The following is a 16,331-nucleotide window of genomic DNA, read 5'->3' on the forward strand; positions in this document are numbered from 1 at the left end:
CTGTGTATGCTGAGAGTTCAAGATATTTTAGATATATTTCTATATGTTTTCCTAATGGTTTTAATTGTTTGTAATCAGTATACAGTTTTTATAAACAGATACAGCCACCAAGCCTTCCTCGTGGGCGGGAAGAGCAGACATTTTACAGAGGAAACATGACATAGGATGTGGTGCGAGGGGACCGTGGGCAGAGGGAGAGGGCCACGCCTGCTGTGTAAATGACAGTGTTTGCGCTCAGCTGTGTCCCTCCCTCCGTGGCTCCCACCTCCTGAGCCTGCCACCGACAGCTTGCACAGGGGAGACAGGCCCGCCTTCTCATTTCCACACTGTCTGCGTTTGGCAAAGCAGGGACCCACTCACGCCTGGGGATAGCGATGGTGGGTGAGCCGGAAGGCTGGGCCTCCCTTTCCATCTCTGTCCCGGAGTCCTGGGCCTGGTGACCTCCTCGCCCACCCTGGCCGCCACTGGGCACCCTGGCCGGCCAGGCAGAGCCGGGGCTGGCCATTTTACAGCACTGTTACTACTCTCGCTGCCCAGGAAACCCACAAAGGGCCCCACAAACGCCGTGTGAGAAGGCCAGACCCTTCCCGGGCAATGGTTTCCTACACCTTTACAACGTGATAGGTGCGGTGGAAAAAAGGGGCCGTTGGCTTTATGGAAACTATATAAAGTTTACGGAGCCTTGGCGGGCCAGAAGTAGCGGAGGCCTGCAGCGGGGGGTGGGGGCTTCGAGGTGGAGGGAGCCCTGAAGAGCGGCAGACCTGGTGTGGGACGCCAGGCACCGCGGCCTGAGGCTGGGCGTGCCCGTGGAGGGGGTGGGGGGCCGGGGCGAGTGGAGGTGATCCGATCGAAGTCTGGGTGAGCGGCACAGTCACCTTCCTTCTGCAGAGGGAGGACTGAGGCAAAGGTTTGTGAAAGCTGTGAACTTGCCCAGGTCGCCCAGCTAATGGCGTGTGGCTCTCACGTGATCCCAAATTCACACGCGCTCTCTGCTGTGTATTGAGTGACGTGTCCCAGTTTCAGGTCCAGAAAATATGGTCTGTGCACCCAGTTTCAGTTTGGGACTCGTCTGTTATTTGTGGTTTAGTCTTTTTTTTTTTTTAATGTTTTGATTTTTTAGAGAGAGAGGGAGGGGGATAGAGAGATAGAAAAATCGATGAGAAAGAAACATCATTGATAGGCTGCGTACTGCACACCCCCCGCAGGGGATGGAGCCCGTGACCCAGGCATGTGCCCTGACCAGGAATCGAACTGGTGGCCTTTTGGTTCCTGGGTCAATGCTCAACCGCTGAGCTACACCGGCCAGGCTGTGGTTTAGTCTTATGGTTCCCTCATAACTTCAGTCACCACCTTGCGCTCCTGTGGGTCAGCTTTGCTGTCCACGCTGAACTGTATGTGCTCAGATTAGCCCACTGGCCATGGCTGGAATGGAAGGAAAGCCTCCCAGAGTTTGGCCCTGGTCAGGGCAGAGTGAGAAACATGTCCTGGTCTTCAGGAGCCCCTCCGTGTCCCACTTGCACCGTGGGGTCCTCTGAGTTCCTGGAGGAGCACCCCCGGGGGTCTGAAACCATGTCCTCACCTGGAAACTTCTAATTCATTTCTCCTTACATGGGTGCTCCGTGGTGTCTGTGTTTTCTCTCCTACTTGGCTGTGAATTCTTGGAGTGCTGATTCTGTGAATGCTTAATTCTTTATCTGATTTTGCCCTTAGGGTCTGGCATAGTTCCTGGCATGTAATAATCATTGAATAAGTATCAGCTGGGAGGAAGCGTGGATGGGTGGATGGATACATGGTGGGATGGATGGATGGATGGATGGATGGATGGATGGAAAGATGGATGGATGGATGGATGGATGGATGGATGGATGGATGGATGGATGGATGGATGGATGGATGGATGGATGGATGGATGGATGGATGGATGGATGGATGGATGGATGGATGGATGGATGGATGGATGGATGGATGGATGGATGATACAAGGTTGGAAGGAAAGATGGGTGGGTGGATAGAAAGATGGAAGGATGGATACATGGTTGGGTGGAAAGATGGATGGATGGATGAGGCATATATAGACTAACAGACACCCACTTCCTCATTTTCACCTTTCTGCACAGTTAAACCAGCAGCCTAACCCAGGTTCTCTCGGGCTTCCACTGAATGTACTTCTGTTTGATACTTTGCTCTCTCTGACGCCATATGGAGGAACCAGCCTGAGTGCTAGAACGTGTGTATAAATACTTTACAATCCCCATAAACTTGTTTAAAGACAGTTGGGGGCGAAAGTATAAACTGGGGCAGCCTTTTGGGAGGGCAATTTGGAAGTAGCTATTAAAATTTTAAATGTGCCTACCACTGAGACCCAGCAGTTTGACTTCTAGTTGTCAAGCAGGAGACATGTATGCATGCGCTTGTGCACGAAGAGCCACATGCCGGGCGCTTGTACAAGGGCGCTCGTAACGGCGAAAACGGGAAGTAGCTAAGTGCCCATCAACAGAGAGATGGACACCCACCTGTGCAAAAAGCTGCAGAGGCACCAAGGTCTCCAGTGGGGCTTGGGGAGGTGTCTCGGACCTTCTGGAAAGCTCCGAGACTCTGAAGCTCATGCCCTCAGCAGAGGCCCCCCTCCCTACCTCAGTTCTCTCAACTCCCTTTCTCCCTCCTCTTCCTCGCACCAGTTACAAGAATTAGACACTTAACCCTTAGGCCTACTTGCCAGCGACCTTCCCTTATAGAAAAGGAGGAAAAAGAGAGAAAAATCCGTCTCATAAAGCATAATTACTGTCTGCTGGCCCTTCAATTAAAAAGATTGAAGGGCACAATATTAAAATTTGATTTATGGGCACCACTATCTACCCAGTAATGAGGCCGAGAGGAAAAAAAGACCCACAGTCATTAGAGAAAACTGTAGCCTTCTTTCTCCCGCAGGAGATAAATGGCCTCTCATTTGCTTATGAAATGTTTTCTAAAGAAACGTGAAATGGTCTGAAGTATGTGTGATGTGTCCCTGGCTGTTGAAACCCAGAACTCGGTGACTAGAGAGGCAGCTTCCTGAGAGGCGTAGCGGCTTGAGCTGGCGGGGCTGCCGGCGGGCCCAGCCCTGGGACCCGGCTGCCACATCTCCAAACAACCTTCGGGTCCAGGGGCGCCAGGCCAGGACCGCCACAGGGCTAGGGAGGAGGGGGAGGAGGGCAGCACCAGCTCCGAGTCCCAGCGTCGCTGCTCATTCGTTACTTGACCCTCCATTTCTTCATCTGCAAACTAGGAGTGGTGACCTTAGTGACCGCGTGACCTTGGCAGGTGCCCCAGGTTTCCCATCCGCCTCCACGGGTGGTAGGAGGGTTAGAACAGTGAACGAGGCTGAAGGGCCTAGATGGGCACCTGCCACAGCGAGCGCTTGGTAAACGTTTTCCAATCTCTGTTACTGTTATTGCCGATGTTTTTGCCGTAATTGAAAGTCCTGGATTTGAACCCAGACCTCCCCTTTCTGAGTGCCCATGGGGGGCAGACTGACCTGAGGGTGATGCCCAGTCCTGCCTCTCCGGCAGGTGCCCTGGGCAGTCCTGGTGCCTGGCTGGGCCCCATTTCGTTCATCTGTAAGATAAGTCTCTGCTCGCAGGCAGCGCTGTCAGGTGTAAAGATGAACGGAAACAGAGTTGATGGCAGGGACCCCTGGAAAGGGAAGCTCTTTCCCTAGGAGCCTGTGTGGGGCGCTGTCGGCGGAGGAGGCACCGTCTGGTTTCTGGCCCCTCCGGCCTCTGTGGCTCCTGCGGGACCCTCCTCCTGGGAGGAGGTCACATGTTTCTTGGCTCTAGAAAGAATAGCAACAAAATGTGAAATAAAGTAAATGAACAGCCGTTGTTCCAGGTGCTGTGCTGAGTTGACTTGGGGGATCGCAGGTCCCTGGGGGCGGCCTGGGAGTGAGCAGGTCCCACGTGGGGACAGGCGGCTGGCCAAGAGCACCCTGCGGGAGATGACAGGGCCGAGTGAGAGTCCAAACCCAGGCCTGTCCGTTCTCTCCACCCCACGCTGCCACACCCCAGAGCCCGCACCCCAACCCCTAATTGCTGGCCTCCACTGCCCTGTCTCTCCTGGGTCCCCACTCCTCAGCCCCATGGCTTCGGCCAGGCGGGTGGCAGTGCCGTCACCTGTGGCTAATTTGTATCTTACCACCAGTGCTTCTTTTTTAACAAATACATTTTTATTGAAGGGAAAGAGAGATAGAAACATCAGTGATGAGAGAGAATCATGGGTCGGCTGCCTCCTGCACGCTCCCTACTGGAGATGGAGTCCGAAACCCGGGCATGCACCCTGACTGGAATCGAACCGTGACCTCCTGGTTCATAGGTTGACGCTCAACCGCCGAGCCACCACCAGCACTTACTAAGCTGCAGAGTCAAGGGCCCACATGCTCACGTGAGGGCGTGTAGAACATTTTGTTGTGTGCGTCTCAGTCTGTGGGTGCTTTATCTGTGGGACACACTGGGGATGGTGGATGCGAGGTGCCACCCAACCCCTTGCCAAGCCCCTTGAGCTTGTCCATGGGACCCTCCGGGGCTGCCTGCCATCCGCCCACGACCCCCTGGGGAGGAGCAGGTGGGGCTTCGTCCATGTTTCTCTGTGCCCGGCTGACGCGTTTCTCTGTTCTCAGAGGAGAGGGAGAATGTGCAGAAGAGGACCTTCACTCGGTGGATAAACCTCCATCTGGAGAAGGTAAGCGGGCCCCTGGGTTTGGGTGACGAAGGGCTCATCCATAACCGAGTACAGTTGGGGAGCCCGGTGAGGGCACGCGGGGCAATGGGTTTCTGTGGTTGTTGTCATTCATTCATTTAAACCTCCACCATGTGTGTTCTCACGGCCCCCTGGCGCGCTCCGGGCCGGGAACGGGGAGGTGAGTAAGGCGTGTTCTATCCTCCGGGGGCCGTCAGTCTAGTTGGGGAAGGAAAGGTCTACCTTTTTATTGATTGATTGATTTCAGAGAGGAAGGGAGAGGGAGAGATAGAAACATCAACGATGAGAGAGAATCATCGATCGGCTGCCTCCTGCACAGGCCCCACTGGGGATCCAGCCCGCAATCCGGGCCTGTGCCCTGACGGAGAATCGAACCAGGACTCACCTCTTGGTTCATAGGTCGATGCTCAACCCCTGAGCCACGCCGGCCGGGCTGTTTTGCTCTTGATCAGAAAGCTGACTCACCAGGACTCATCCCACCCGCGTCACTTCTTTCTTCTGACATCCCACCGTCTGGGCCTCCGGACAGGCAGCCGCAGCCTCCTTCCCTCCTCAGCCTGGCAGGTCCGGTGGGCTAGTGCAGGCAGCCTGCTCCCTTCTCTCCTGCCCCCTCGCAGGGACAGGAGTGACTGCGGACTGTCCTAGGCTTAACCCAAATGAGGGCCTGAGAGGGAACCATGGGAGCGGCTGGTTAGGCAGCAGAGAAAATGAATGTGGTTTGTGGGGAGTGGGGCTCTTGGCCGAAATTCTCATTCACGGAGTTGATTTTCGGGGCCTGGGATGTTTCCCTGGCAGCACTTGGCCACCCACACCTCTGTCCCCCACCTGCGGGATGGGGTACCCTGGACCCAGGAGGCTCCTGAACTCTTCAGAGAGAGCCTCCCTATCGTGGGTGAAGCGGTAAAAATCATTCGCCAGTTACTTGACTGTGGGTGCACTTCCCAGGGCTCGTAAAGAGAAGTGTTGCTTCTGGAAAAAGGGAGCCCGCGTCCCAGGCCTGAGTTCACTGAACTCCCGATTCGCCCGATGTGTGTGAGGGTGGCCAGTTCCTCCCAGTGGACGGAGTGCGGCCGTGGCGGCTTTCTTCTGTTCTGTTTTTTTTTTTTCTTTTAATTAAAAAATAAATAGAGGGAGGTACAGAGGGGAATAGAGCAAATCCCTCCGTTAGCATTTATCCTGCGGGGGCTTCTCCCCCTGGCCTGGCCCGGCTCGGCTCCGTCCGGGCAGGTGGGCCGCGCCCACTCTGAGGATAAATCAGGCAGCACCTGGAACTGATGCCTAATAAACGGGGCAAAATTAACAGCCCCGTTTCCAACCCCGAGACGTTCAAGAGCAGCCTTTCATGGGAAGGAAACCCAGGTCTCCTGGGGGAATTGGGCTTACCTGCAATTTGAAGGCTGTCAGAAATATTTACCGAGGCTCTGGCTTCTGGAAAAATTCCTTCATTTACCGAAGGGTTAGATCATGAAGAAAGCCCTGGGGGTGCTATTTGCTCGGCCATACCGATCTCATGAAGCCCACGGAACGTTCGGGGCCCAGAGTGTTTGTCCTGGAGCCGTTTCAATTCCTCCGCCTGCCTCGCGCAGGGTGGACTGTGGCCAAGGCCCGGCCAAGGCCCGAGCGCTGCCGCCGCCGCCCAGGCTCCCAGATCCTCCCAGTTCTACTCGCACACGAGGCTCGGCCACAGTCGGGGCTGCTCGCCGAAACGTTGTTTGTCCGTCCATCAGGGGGTGTTGGTTCGGGTCTCTCGATCGCTGCCTCCCATTAGCAGGGAAAGTGTTTCCGGGAGAGGCTCCATACCCGACGCCCGGGTGCCCGGCCTGGAACGCTCCCAAGGGGCTGCGGGAGTTTGCAGAGAAAAGAACCTGCCTGTGGCTCAAAGGCAGTCGCTGTTGCCCTGGAAGCGAAGCCCTTTGCTGTGCACCTGTGGGTGGGATCGCCCTGTGTTTGGACACCACAGGCCTCCAAGGCTGGCGGGGCAGGAGCCTTCCTGGAGGAAAGGGTGCCTGGGCCCCAGCTCCACCGTGAGTCTCCAGGGTCACAGCTGCCCACCCCCACTTACACCGTGTCCTCACCACCTCTGTGGACACCCCCTTTCATTGTCCCCGGGAGCAGAGAGCACCAGCCTGACTGTTTAATGTTGCAGAGGCCCCAGCACTGAAACGTAAAGGGAATCTGTGCTGTGTGGGGGCTCAGTAGCATTGGGTGGGGCTCATTAGCATTGGGCGGGGCTCGTTAACACTGGGCGGGGCTCATTAGCATGCAGGTTTATGGACCCTGTTCCTGGAGGTTCTGTTGCAGTGGCTCTTAACCAGGCAGCATTAAAGCTTTAGTTCACAGAAGCCTTTCTTTAAGCAAAGCCTTGTATGAGACCCTGAGCAAAGGCCCCTAGGAGCTGGAGGGGGTGCAATGGATCAGCCTCCTTCTTGGCCCCCAGCCCCCAGAGGGCACCCTGTTCTGCTGAAGCCTAGGGGCCTGGGAAGCCCAGTTTGTAGATCCCTGCACTGGAGCATCCGACTGACCAGTTCCAGCGGCCCTGTGGGCTCCCGCGGAGGTTCTGTTGCAGTAGCTCTTCACCAGGCGGCATTAAAGCTTTACAGTGGGGCCTTGACATACGAGTGTAATTCGTTCCCTGACAGAGCTCGTAACTCAAATTACTCGTATGTCAAATTAAAAAGTGAACGAGTGAGACACGTGATGCTGGGCTGATGTGGCGTTCACTGTGACGTTCGCTGTGCCAACTAGCAGTGGGGTATCTGAAGCTGGCTCGTAACCCGAATTTTAGCTCGCAACTCAAAGCAAAAAATCGGCCGAGAGATGGCTCATATCTCGAAAAACTCGTGAGTCGGGACACTCTAAGTCAAGGCCCCACTGTAGTTCACAGAAACCTTTCTTTAAGCAAAGCCTTGCATGAGACCCTGAACAAAGGCCCCTAGGAGCTGGAGGGGGTGCAATGGATCAGCCTCCTTCTTGCCCCCAGCCCCCGGAGGGCACCCTGTTCTGCTGAAGCCTAGGGGCCTGGGAAGCCCAGTTTGTAGATCCCTGCACTGGAGCATCCGAGCGGCCCTGTGGACTCCCGGCCACGTCGAGCCAAACCCTTGGTGGGCACAGCCACCTAGACAGCAGGCCCTCCAGGTCTAGGCTCAGAGAAGAATGCCGGGCTGGGAGTGAGGCATCTACCTCCTCCCGGCCAGGCCCCTCCACCCCCCAGATCCCCTGTGGAGAGGAGCCTTTTCCTCAGGCAGCGGGAGAACCTGATGAGCTAGGGCCCAGGGTGCCATTTACCGACCCCAGGAACCCAGAGAGAGAAGCAAGTGGGGCATAGAGACGATGCTCAAAGAGTGGCTGCCTGCGGAGGGGCGCCGGCTAAGGACACTTCCCTGCAGGACTCCCAGCCCTGAGGCATCCATGCCTGGGCACCCCGAGACCTGCAGGGAGGTAGCCCCTCCATAGGAAACTGGTTTGACGGGTGGTGTTGGTCTGGGGCACAGGTGCTGTGGGGGAGGACAGGCCTTTGCCTGCACGACCTCACCCCATTGCAGCTCCCGTCCCTGTTGTGGGTCGGATTCCAGTCCTGACCTTGCAGCCAAGGGTACTCAGGCCCAGGGAGGTGAAGGAAAATGCCAAGGCCAAGTTCAGTCAGGGTAGACCTGGATTTGAACTCAGGTGTGTCTAACCCCCTTGCCTCTTCGTGGGACAGGCGCAAGGTGCATCTGAGAGAACAGTTTATCTCGGGAGCCTGATGTGGTGGCGGCAAGAGGCAGTCACATCCCACCGACCAACTTCTTAAAACAAGTTTAATTAGTTTAATTTGCTATAATGAGCATGTGTTGCGTTGTATACCTGAACATATAAATGCTCATCTAATTCAGCCTCTCAAACGCTGAGATCCTGGCAGACCTGCAGACTTGGGGATGGAAGGGAAGATTCTCTCCCTTCATCCAACTACCAGCATCCAGCGGGCCAGCTGTGTGTCCAGCTGTGTGTCCATCAACACCAGCCTCCTTCCGGCTTCCGCGGCCGGGGGTGCCCCACCTCCAGACGTGGACCACGGGCCCCTCAGGAAGGCGTGATGCTTGGCCCGAGCAGCACTGGGGACGGAGGAGCCCTGCTGACATCTGGACCGAGGCCCAAAGGGTCACTGACCCAGGGTCATGCCCTTGCGGGTGGGTCGGGCGGCACTGTGGTCAGCCAGTGTGTCCTGATGGAACAAGACTGCACCAAAGAGCTGACTCGTCCTAACACTGGGCACGTCGCCCAGCCTCTTGGAGCCTCGGGGTCCCCAAACCTGAGGCGAAGGGCTCGCCCCAGGGCGTTTGATGTGAGCCCTGCTTCTAGAATTAGTTCATCCGGTGGGAGGCTGTAACTCTCTGGCATGCCTGTTCTTTCTACCCTGAAGAGCAGCGTGGTGTAATATGACCGGGGTCTGAGGTATCATATTAGGAGGGTCCCCAAGGGTCACTCGCTCGATGGGGCCCCTGACACCGTCTCCCCGCAGCTCCCCAGGCCCCCCGCTACTCGGCCATCCCCTGGGGAGGGTGGGCCTCTGTGGATGGGCCTGGCTGCCCGTGCACGGATGTGGGTGCTGGGGAGTTCTCTCTTGAGTGACAGCCACACACGGGGACTAGTTCCGGGAGTTACAGGTCTCTAATCGCCCGACCTCTTCCCCTCCTTGCGCAGTGCGACCCTCCTCTGGAAGTGAAAGATTTATTCATTGACATTCAAGACGGCAGAATCCTAATGGCGCTGTTAGAAGTCCTGTCTGGGCGAAACCTGGTACGTACGGCGCGGAAGGGTCAGAAAGAAAGAAAAGGCGAGGGAGGCGGTGCTGAAGGCTCCTGTTAGCACAGACCCTGCGCATGTGCGTCCCGGCCCTACGCACGTCCTGTGGCACCAAACTGTGGTGACGTTCCTTCCTCAGTGATAGGACTGACACAGTCCCGCGTAACTAAGCAGCATCTCCCTCTTTTTATTTTTAGCAAATATACTTTAGTAAATAGATGAATAAATGCCCAGTGTTTTCTGTGAATATGATAAGGCAAAGAATAAGAACTGGCCAGCCATTGTATTAACCAGAACGATAGCTAAGAATCAGGGTGATGGCCATAGAAAAAGAAGGATCTCTTACCCTTGCAAACAGCATGGAGGGACCTGGAGAGCATCCTGCTAAGCGAAATAAGCCATCAGAGAAAGACAAGTGTCACATGATCCCACTCATATGTGGAACCTAATGAACAAAATAAACTGATGAACAAAATAGATCCACAGACATGGACACAGGGAACAGAGTGCAGAATCTCAGAGGGAAGGCGGGGGAGGGTGGGTGGGTGTGAAGTGATCAACCAAAGACCTTGTGTGCACATCTGCATGGCCCATGGACACAGACAATTGCGGGGTGGAGGCCTGGGGTGGGCGCGGGGGCGAGCTAGCAGCAGTCAATGGGGGGAAGGGGGACATCTGCAATACATTCAACAATAAAGATTTTAAAAAAATAAAAAATAATCAGGATGATGGGAAGGTATATTACACCCACATTCTATCATCCATCCCACGGCTGAAACGAACTGCCAGCTTCTAGAACCTTCTTATACGTATGACCAGAATGGAATTGGACCTGCTGGTCTTGAGGCTGTTTCACTTTGATCTGAGCCCACCCCCTTCACGTGGGGCGTCTGGCGTGCGCAGGCCGGCCCTGTCCCCCTCACGGCCAAGGCTCTGCCTGGTGCTGCTGAGGACTCGGTGGGAGGGTTCCCATGGGGGGTGCCGTCTGTGCACTGCAGGCTGTTCAACATCCTTGGTCTCCACCCACTCGATTGGGTGCCAGTGGTACCCCAGGTGTGACAACCGAACGCGTCCCCTCAACACGCCAGATGTCCCCTGTGCGGGGCGCGGAGTGGTGGAGGGGGCAGTGACCTGGCCAGAATGACCCCATCAGGGTTGGATTTGCCCTGTGTGGCTCCTGGTGGCGGACACAGAGGTGCAGCCACGACCCACGAGCGTGGGCCTGGCCCTTCGAGCCGGGGTGACCAACAGCCCCTGGTTTGCCTTGTCCTGTAAACACCCTCCTGGAGGGGTGGGGGCGTCAGCTCTTCCCGCCCAGGCCCCGGAGGGGCACGAGGGGATGCGGTGTAGGATGTTCATCCTGACGCTGCTCCAGTGTATAGCGGGCATCGCTGGGGCTGGGGCTTCTGCAGGCACCTCCCCCCTCTCGCTCTCTGTCTCTCTCCCCTCCTCTCTGTCTGCCTGTCTCTCTCCCTCCCTCTCTCTCTGTCTCTGTCTCTCTTCCCCCTTCTCTGTCTCTTTCTCTCCCTCTCTCTGTCTCTCTGTTTCTCTCTTTCTCTCTCTCTTCCCCCTTCTGTCTGTCTCTTTCCCTCTCTGTGTCTCCCCCTCCTCTCTCTCTCTCTCTCTCTCTCTCTCTCTCTCTCTCTCTCTCCCCTCCTCTCTGCCTGTCTCTGTCTCCCCGCCACCCCCACCCCTCCTCCTCTCTGTCTCTCTCTGACCTGAGATCACTGTTCACAAAGCTCTTGGCCAGCAAACCGGAACATCTGCCCCCGGGGGGCCTGGCGGATGATTTAGCAGCTGCTGCAGAGGCTCCTGCTCTGACAGAAACCATCATTGGGAGCAGAGCACGTCGCTGGGGGCTCTGGAGGGGGAGGCCGATCAAAGGCCAGGAGCTGGGTCAGAGAGAAAGAGCCTGACACATCTGTCCCCTGCTTAACCCCTGGGTCCCCCACTCACGGGCTCGGCCTTGTGAAGTCCCGGGAACCATAAATAAAGGGTGGGTTCAGCTGGGCCCCCCGACTTCCCCGAGATTAATGTGAGCCGGGGAAGGAGAGCGGCGGCCGCGGGCTCCGCGGGGCCGGGATGCGCTGTCTGACGCGGTCTGTCTGGTTTGTTTCAGCTCCACGAGTACAAATCCTCGTCCCACCGCATCTTTCGGTTGAACAACATAGCGAAAGCACTTAAGTTTTTGGAAGATAGCAACGTAAGTATGCGACCCATCTGGCGAGCAGGCCCTTTCCTGCAGCTGCGAGGACCGCATGGCTGAGTGCTGGTCACGGAGAAGCGTGGAGAGGGAGCCTGGGAAAGGCCTACAGACCAAGTTCAAAGTGAATGGAACTCGGCTAACCCGTCTGTTGGCGAGGCGGCCCCATGGCACCCCATGTGGGAAGGACGGGACGCTGACGGGGTCTCAGTTCTTTAGGGTCACTTGACATTTTTCCTCCTTTGACTAAGAGTGCGGTGAGCCTCGCAGTGTAACCCCGCCTCCTAGAACCCCGCATCAGGGCGACGTGCAGGGCGAACGGAGAGGCGAAGGAAAACTTACAAAATCCTCCCCTCCTGGATAGAACTTTCTAGACTTTCATTCGCTTTTTCTATGTTTTGACGCTGCCTGGTGTCCTCCATGGGGGCGGGTTCATCAGGGCGACGTGCAGGGCGAACGGAGAGGCGAAGTGAGCCAGGAAAACTTACAAAATCCTCCCCTCTTGGATAGAACTTTCTAGACTTTCATTCGCTTTTTCTGTTTTGACGCTGCCTGGTGTCCTCCATGGGGGCGGGTGGCCGAGAGGGATGAGGTTATGGAGCGCCCCAGGAAGCCTCCGTGGGCAGCCCGGGGGAAACACACAGCTTGCCCGCCGTGCGGCTTGGCCAGGAAGCCATTCACTTGGCGTCCCTGGCAGCCGGCAACGGAAGCTCGGATTGGCTGAGTTCAGCAGGAAAGGGATGTATCAAAAGCATGCTGGGGAGCGCACAGAGTGACTGCAAAGCTGGGGGGACCAGAGACGGAGCCCAGGGATGCCAGGCGTCCACTGCAAAGCTCCCCACGCCCCCCATCCAAGTGGGCATGGCCGCCCCGCACTGTCCCCGCCGCTGCTGAGAGGACATCACCGCCCCTGGAATGAACTCAGTGTCACACATTCGGAGTCCAAGGCCGGCTCCCGAGCATCAGTCCCTGCCCACACCCCAGCTTCCGGGGTGGCCACGGGAGCTTTGTGAGGAAAGTACTTTGGGTCTTGAATGGGGAGGTGCCCTGCCTCCCAGGCTGTGGGGAAAGCCCAGGCACAGGGGGCGTTTCAGATGGTGGCGGCCAAAAAGCTCACACAGTTCACAGCAGCGTCACTCAGAAGAGCCAAGAGGTGGAGGCAGCCCAAGTGCCCATCCGTGGAATATTATTCAGCCACGAAAAAGGACCGCGTACCCGTACCGGCTGCCACATGGATGGACATGGAAAACATTATAAAAGATGCCGGGCTCAGAGGACGTCGTGTTCTACGACCCTGTTCCTATGACACGTCCAGGACAGGGAGGTCCCTGGAGTCGGGAAGTGATTAGTGGTCAGTTAGGGTTGAGGGGACGGGGGCTGGGGGAGAGGGAACTAGAGGACAGGGTTTCTTGTCAGTGGGATGACGATGTTCAGAAATGGACTGTGATGATGCTATGCTTACCTGTGAACACGTTAAAAAACCAGCGAATCGCGTGCTTTAAGGGGGTGCATGGGATGGAGTGTGACTTCCCTTCCCCCTTTTGTCCCCTGAAGAGTGGCTTTCACGTGGATAAAGGGTGTAAAGGACCAAGGGGAGGACCTGACAGACAGGCGGCCAGCCCGCCGGCCGTAGTTTGCCCACGGCTGGCCTAAGGGTTTCTCAGACGGGCACAGTTTAGCCAATCAGTAGGCTATTTGGTAATGATGCCGAAACTCCGGGTAGCAGCCTTATCCGACACACTGTGTCCGATCACCCATTCGGATCATTCTCGTTCCCATCGGGGCCCACGATGGCTAGTGTCATTGCTCTGTGTTTGTCCACGGCTGTGGTCAGTCGCAGGTGTGAGGGTGATAGTGCAGCATGCACAGACCTGCTGGGCTCTCACCACCTGTCCTGGACACGTTACGTCTGCCCTCTCTGGAATTCCCTCACCTGAAAATACAGGGCTAATCGAAGTACCTACGTGGAGGGGTTGGTGTGGGGCGAGGTCAGCAGTTGAATCAGTAGATGATGGCCTAAGGGTTTCTCACTCGGGTAGTTTATCCAATCAGTAGGCTATTTGGTAATGATGCCAAAACTCCGGGTAGCAGCCTTATCCGGCACACTGTGTCCGATCACCCATGGGTCATTCTCGTTCCCATCGGGGCCCACGATGGCCAGTGTCATTGCTCTGTGTTTGTCCACGGCTGTGTTCAGTCGCAGGTGTGAGGGTGATAGTGCAGCATGCACAGACCTGCCGGGCTCTCACCACCTGTCCTGGAAAAGATGGCCGACCCTGGGCACATCACGTCTGCCCTCTCTGGAATTCCCTCACCTGAAATACAGGGCTAATCGAAGTACCTACGTGGAGGGGTTGGTGTGGGGCGAACTGAGGTGATACTTTAAGGACCTTAGCCTGGTGTCTGCGGGGTAAGTCCTATGTAGGTGATGATTAAACACTCCTCCGCACACTTCTGCATGCTGGGCCCTGAGAGGTGGCCTTGGCAATGCTGAGCAGGGCAGGTGACGGAGAAACAGGCCCACAAGGGCATCAGAAAACCACCTGTTTTCCTTGTACGTGGCCACCCTGCTAAGCTCATCCGTTGCTTCCCTGCAGGTAAAACTGGTTAGCATCGACGCGGCAGAAATAGCGGACGGCAACCCCTCTTTGGTTCTTGGGCTGATATGGAACATAATTCTCTTCTTCCAGGTACGATCATTGCCTTTCTGTAACGCACGGTAGCAATCTTGCGTCTGCTCAGGGCCAGCAGCATGGAGTGGGGCCAGATTGAGGCGACAGTGGGATTCAGTGTCCGGCAGGTTTTGACTTTTCTGTTCCCTGAAAAAGAACCGGAGGACTCGGGAGCTAAAGATTTGAGTCCCCATGATTTTAAAAGTGGTGAGAGCTCTGTTCCCCGGGAGCATCCACCCATCCTCTTGGGAATGGAAGAATTAAATATTTACCTCGAAAAAATAACTTTGTTCTAAAGTGCCACAAGAACTGGGGAAATACTTCCAACGATTGAACGTGGTAGAGTTACGCTCCCAGAGTGAGCCGTGCTCATCAGAGATGAGTAAAGGCCCGTCCGAGAGACAGCTGGAGGAAGGGGCGCGTGTGGGGGAGACCTTCCATCCGTAGCAACGGCAGCCTCTCCGTGGAAAGGCAGGCTTAATGGAGGGAGGGCGGGACCGTGGCCGGGCTGCGAAGGCAGCATTGAAAGTCACGCTCACGTCCTCTCCCTGAGCGGGAGCTGCCGCTTCACCTTCTCACGCCCCTCGTTTGAAATAGACCGCGAGGCGCATCACTTGGCCGCCCTCCCGAGTGAAAGTGACCTAGATGGTGGCGATTGGCTGGGGGTTGGGCTCAATGCTTCTGTTTCAGGGAGGGACGAGCCCAGACAAAGTCTGGATGTAACAGATCAAGTTCTAGGTGAGCCTTGAACATCCAAAACCAAAGCCTCTCTCTCTGAGCCTCAGTTTCCACATCTGGGAAAGGGGGGGCCATGGTCATAGGCTTGGTGAGCGTGCAGGGCTGCTGTGAGGGAAGCGTGTGGGCAGCTGGCGTGCTATCTACAGGCTCAGTTACTCCCCGAGAGCTGCCGGGAACATCCTGAAAATGTGTTGTACCTGCCTGTTGAGTTTCCGCTATGTGCCAGGCTCTGGGCATGCCCAGTCCTCGGCCATGACCTCTGGGATCACAGATGAGTCCGCCGCATCGCACAGAGCTCTCGGGGCAGGCCGCCCTGCGGGTGTGAGCAGAGCTGGGAGAGCACCGAGCAGGGGCAGTTACCTCGGAGGGGAGAGGGCCGTGAGGCAGACTCCCAGCCGCAGCGTCAGCCTACGGGAAGTGACATCAGAGCTGGGTTTTGACGGGTGGGTAGGAGTGTGCCAGACCAGTGCTTCTCAGACTTGCCTGTGCACATGAATCGCAGGTGTGTGTGTGTGTGTGTGGACTGTGGATTCTGACTCTGCAGGTCTGGGGCTGGGGCAGGGCCTGGGAGTCTGCCTTTCTCCCCGTGCCCCGTGATGGGAGCCACCTTTTGAGTGGCCAGGAGTTCAGTGATGCAGGACAGGGACCTCCCGGCAGCAGGCCCCGGAAGAGCACAGGCAGCGGGCTGGGAGAGCTGCCTTCTGGGAGCCAGAGGCACGATGGGAGAGGACAGGGGAGGCGGTCAGGACTACCTGTGTGCGGAGTCGGGCCACAGCTGGAGAGACTCGGGGAGAGGTGACTCCCCGGTATGTGTCACTGCGTGTGCTGCCAGGCGTGTGCAACGGGCAGGCCATCACGCGTGCGGCGCGGCCCTGACAGGGCATCGGGAAGGGGCCTCCCCGTCTGTGTGCGCTGCTCCCTCCACTCGGGGCCCCCAGGGTCCCTGGGGTCAGACGAGGGTTGGCTCTGGGTCTGTCTCCGGGTCTGAAATGGTTCTTTTCCTTCCAGATTAAGGAGCTCACGGGCAACCTCAGCAGAAACTCGCCACCGTCCAGCCTGTCGCCGGGCTCCGGGGGCACAGACTCCGACTCCTCGTTCCCACCCACGCCCACGGCCGAGAGGAGCGTGGCGCTGTCCGTAAAAGACCAGAGGAAGGCCATCAGGACCCTGCTGGCGTGGGTGCAGCGGAAAACGCGCAAGTGAGC

General features: G+C 56.9%; 1 protein-coding gene across 1 annotated transcript in view; it reads left to right on the forward strand.

Annotated features, from left to right (window-relative positions):
- The first annotated feature begins 374 nt into the window (after positions 1 to 374).
- The window catches only part of CLMN (calmin (calponin-like, transmembrane)), a 37,640-nt gene continuing 21,683 nt past the window's right edge, over positions 375 to 16,331 (forward strand). Inside the window, exons 1-6 of the mRNA XM_005871161.1 lie at positions 375 to 381; positions 4,652 to 4,713; positions 9,412 to 9,507; positions 11,633 to 11,716; positions 14,314 to 14,406; positions 16,135 to 16,325. Coding sequence (XP_005871223.1) covers positions 375 to 381; positions 4,652 to 4,713; positions 9,412 to 9,507; positions 11,633 to 11,716; positions 14,314 to 14,406; positions 16,135 to 16,325 — 533 coding nt within the window. The remainder of the gene's footprint in view (positions 382 to 4,651; positions 4,714 to 9,411; positions 9,508 to 11,632; positions 11,717 to 14,313; positions 14,407 to 16,134; positions 16,326 to 16,331) is intronic.

The sequence above is a fragment of the Myotis brandtii genome, unplaced genomic scaffold (assembly GCF_000412655.1).
Source record: "Myotis brandtii unplaced genomic scaffold, ASM41265v1 scaffold331, whole genome shotgun sequence".
Lineage (NCBI taxonomy): Eukaryota > Metazoa > Chordata > Mammalia > Chiroptera > Vespertilionidae > Myotis > Myotis brandtii.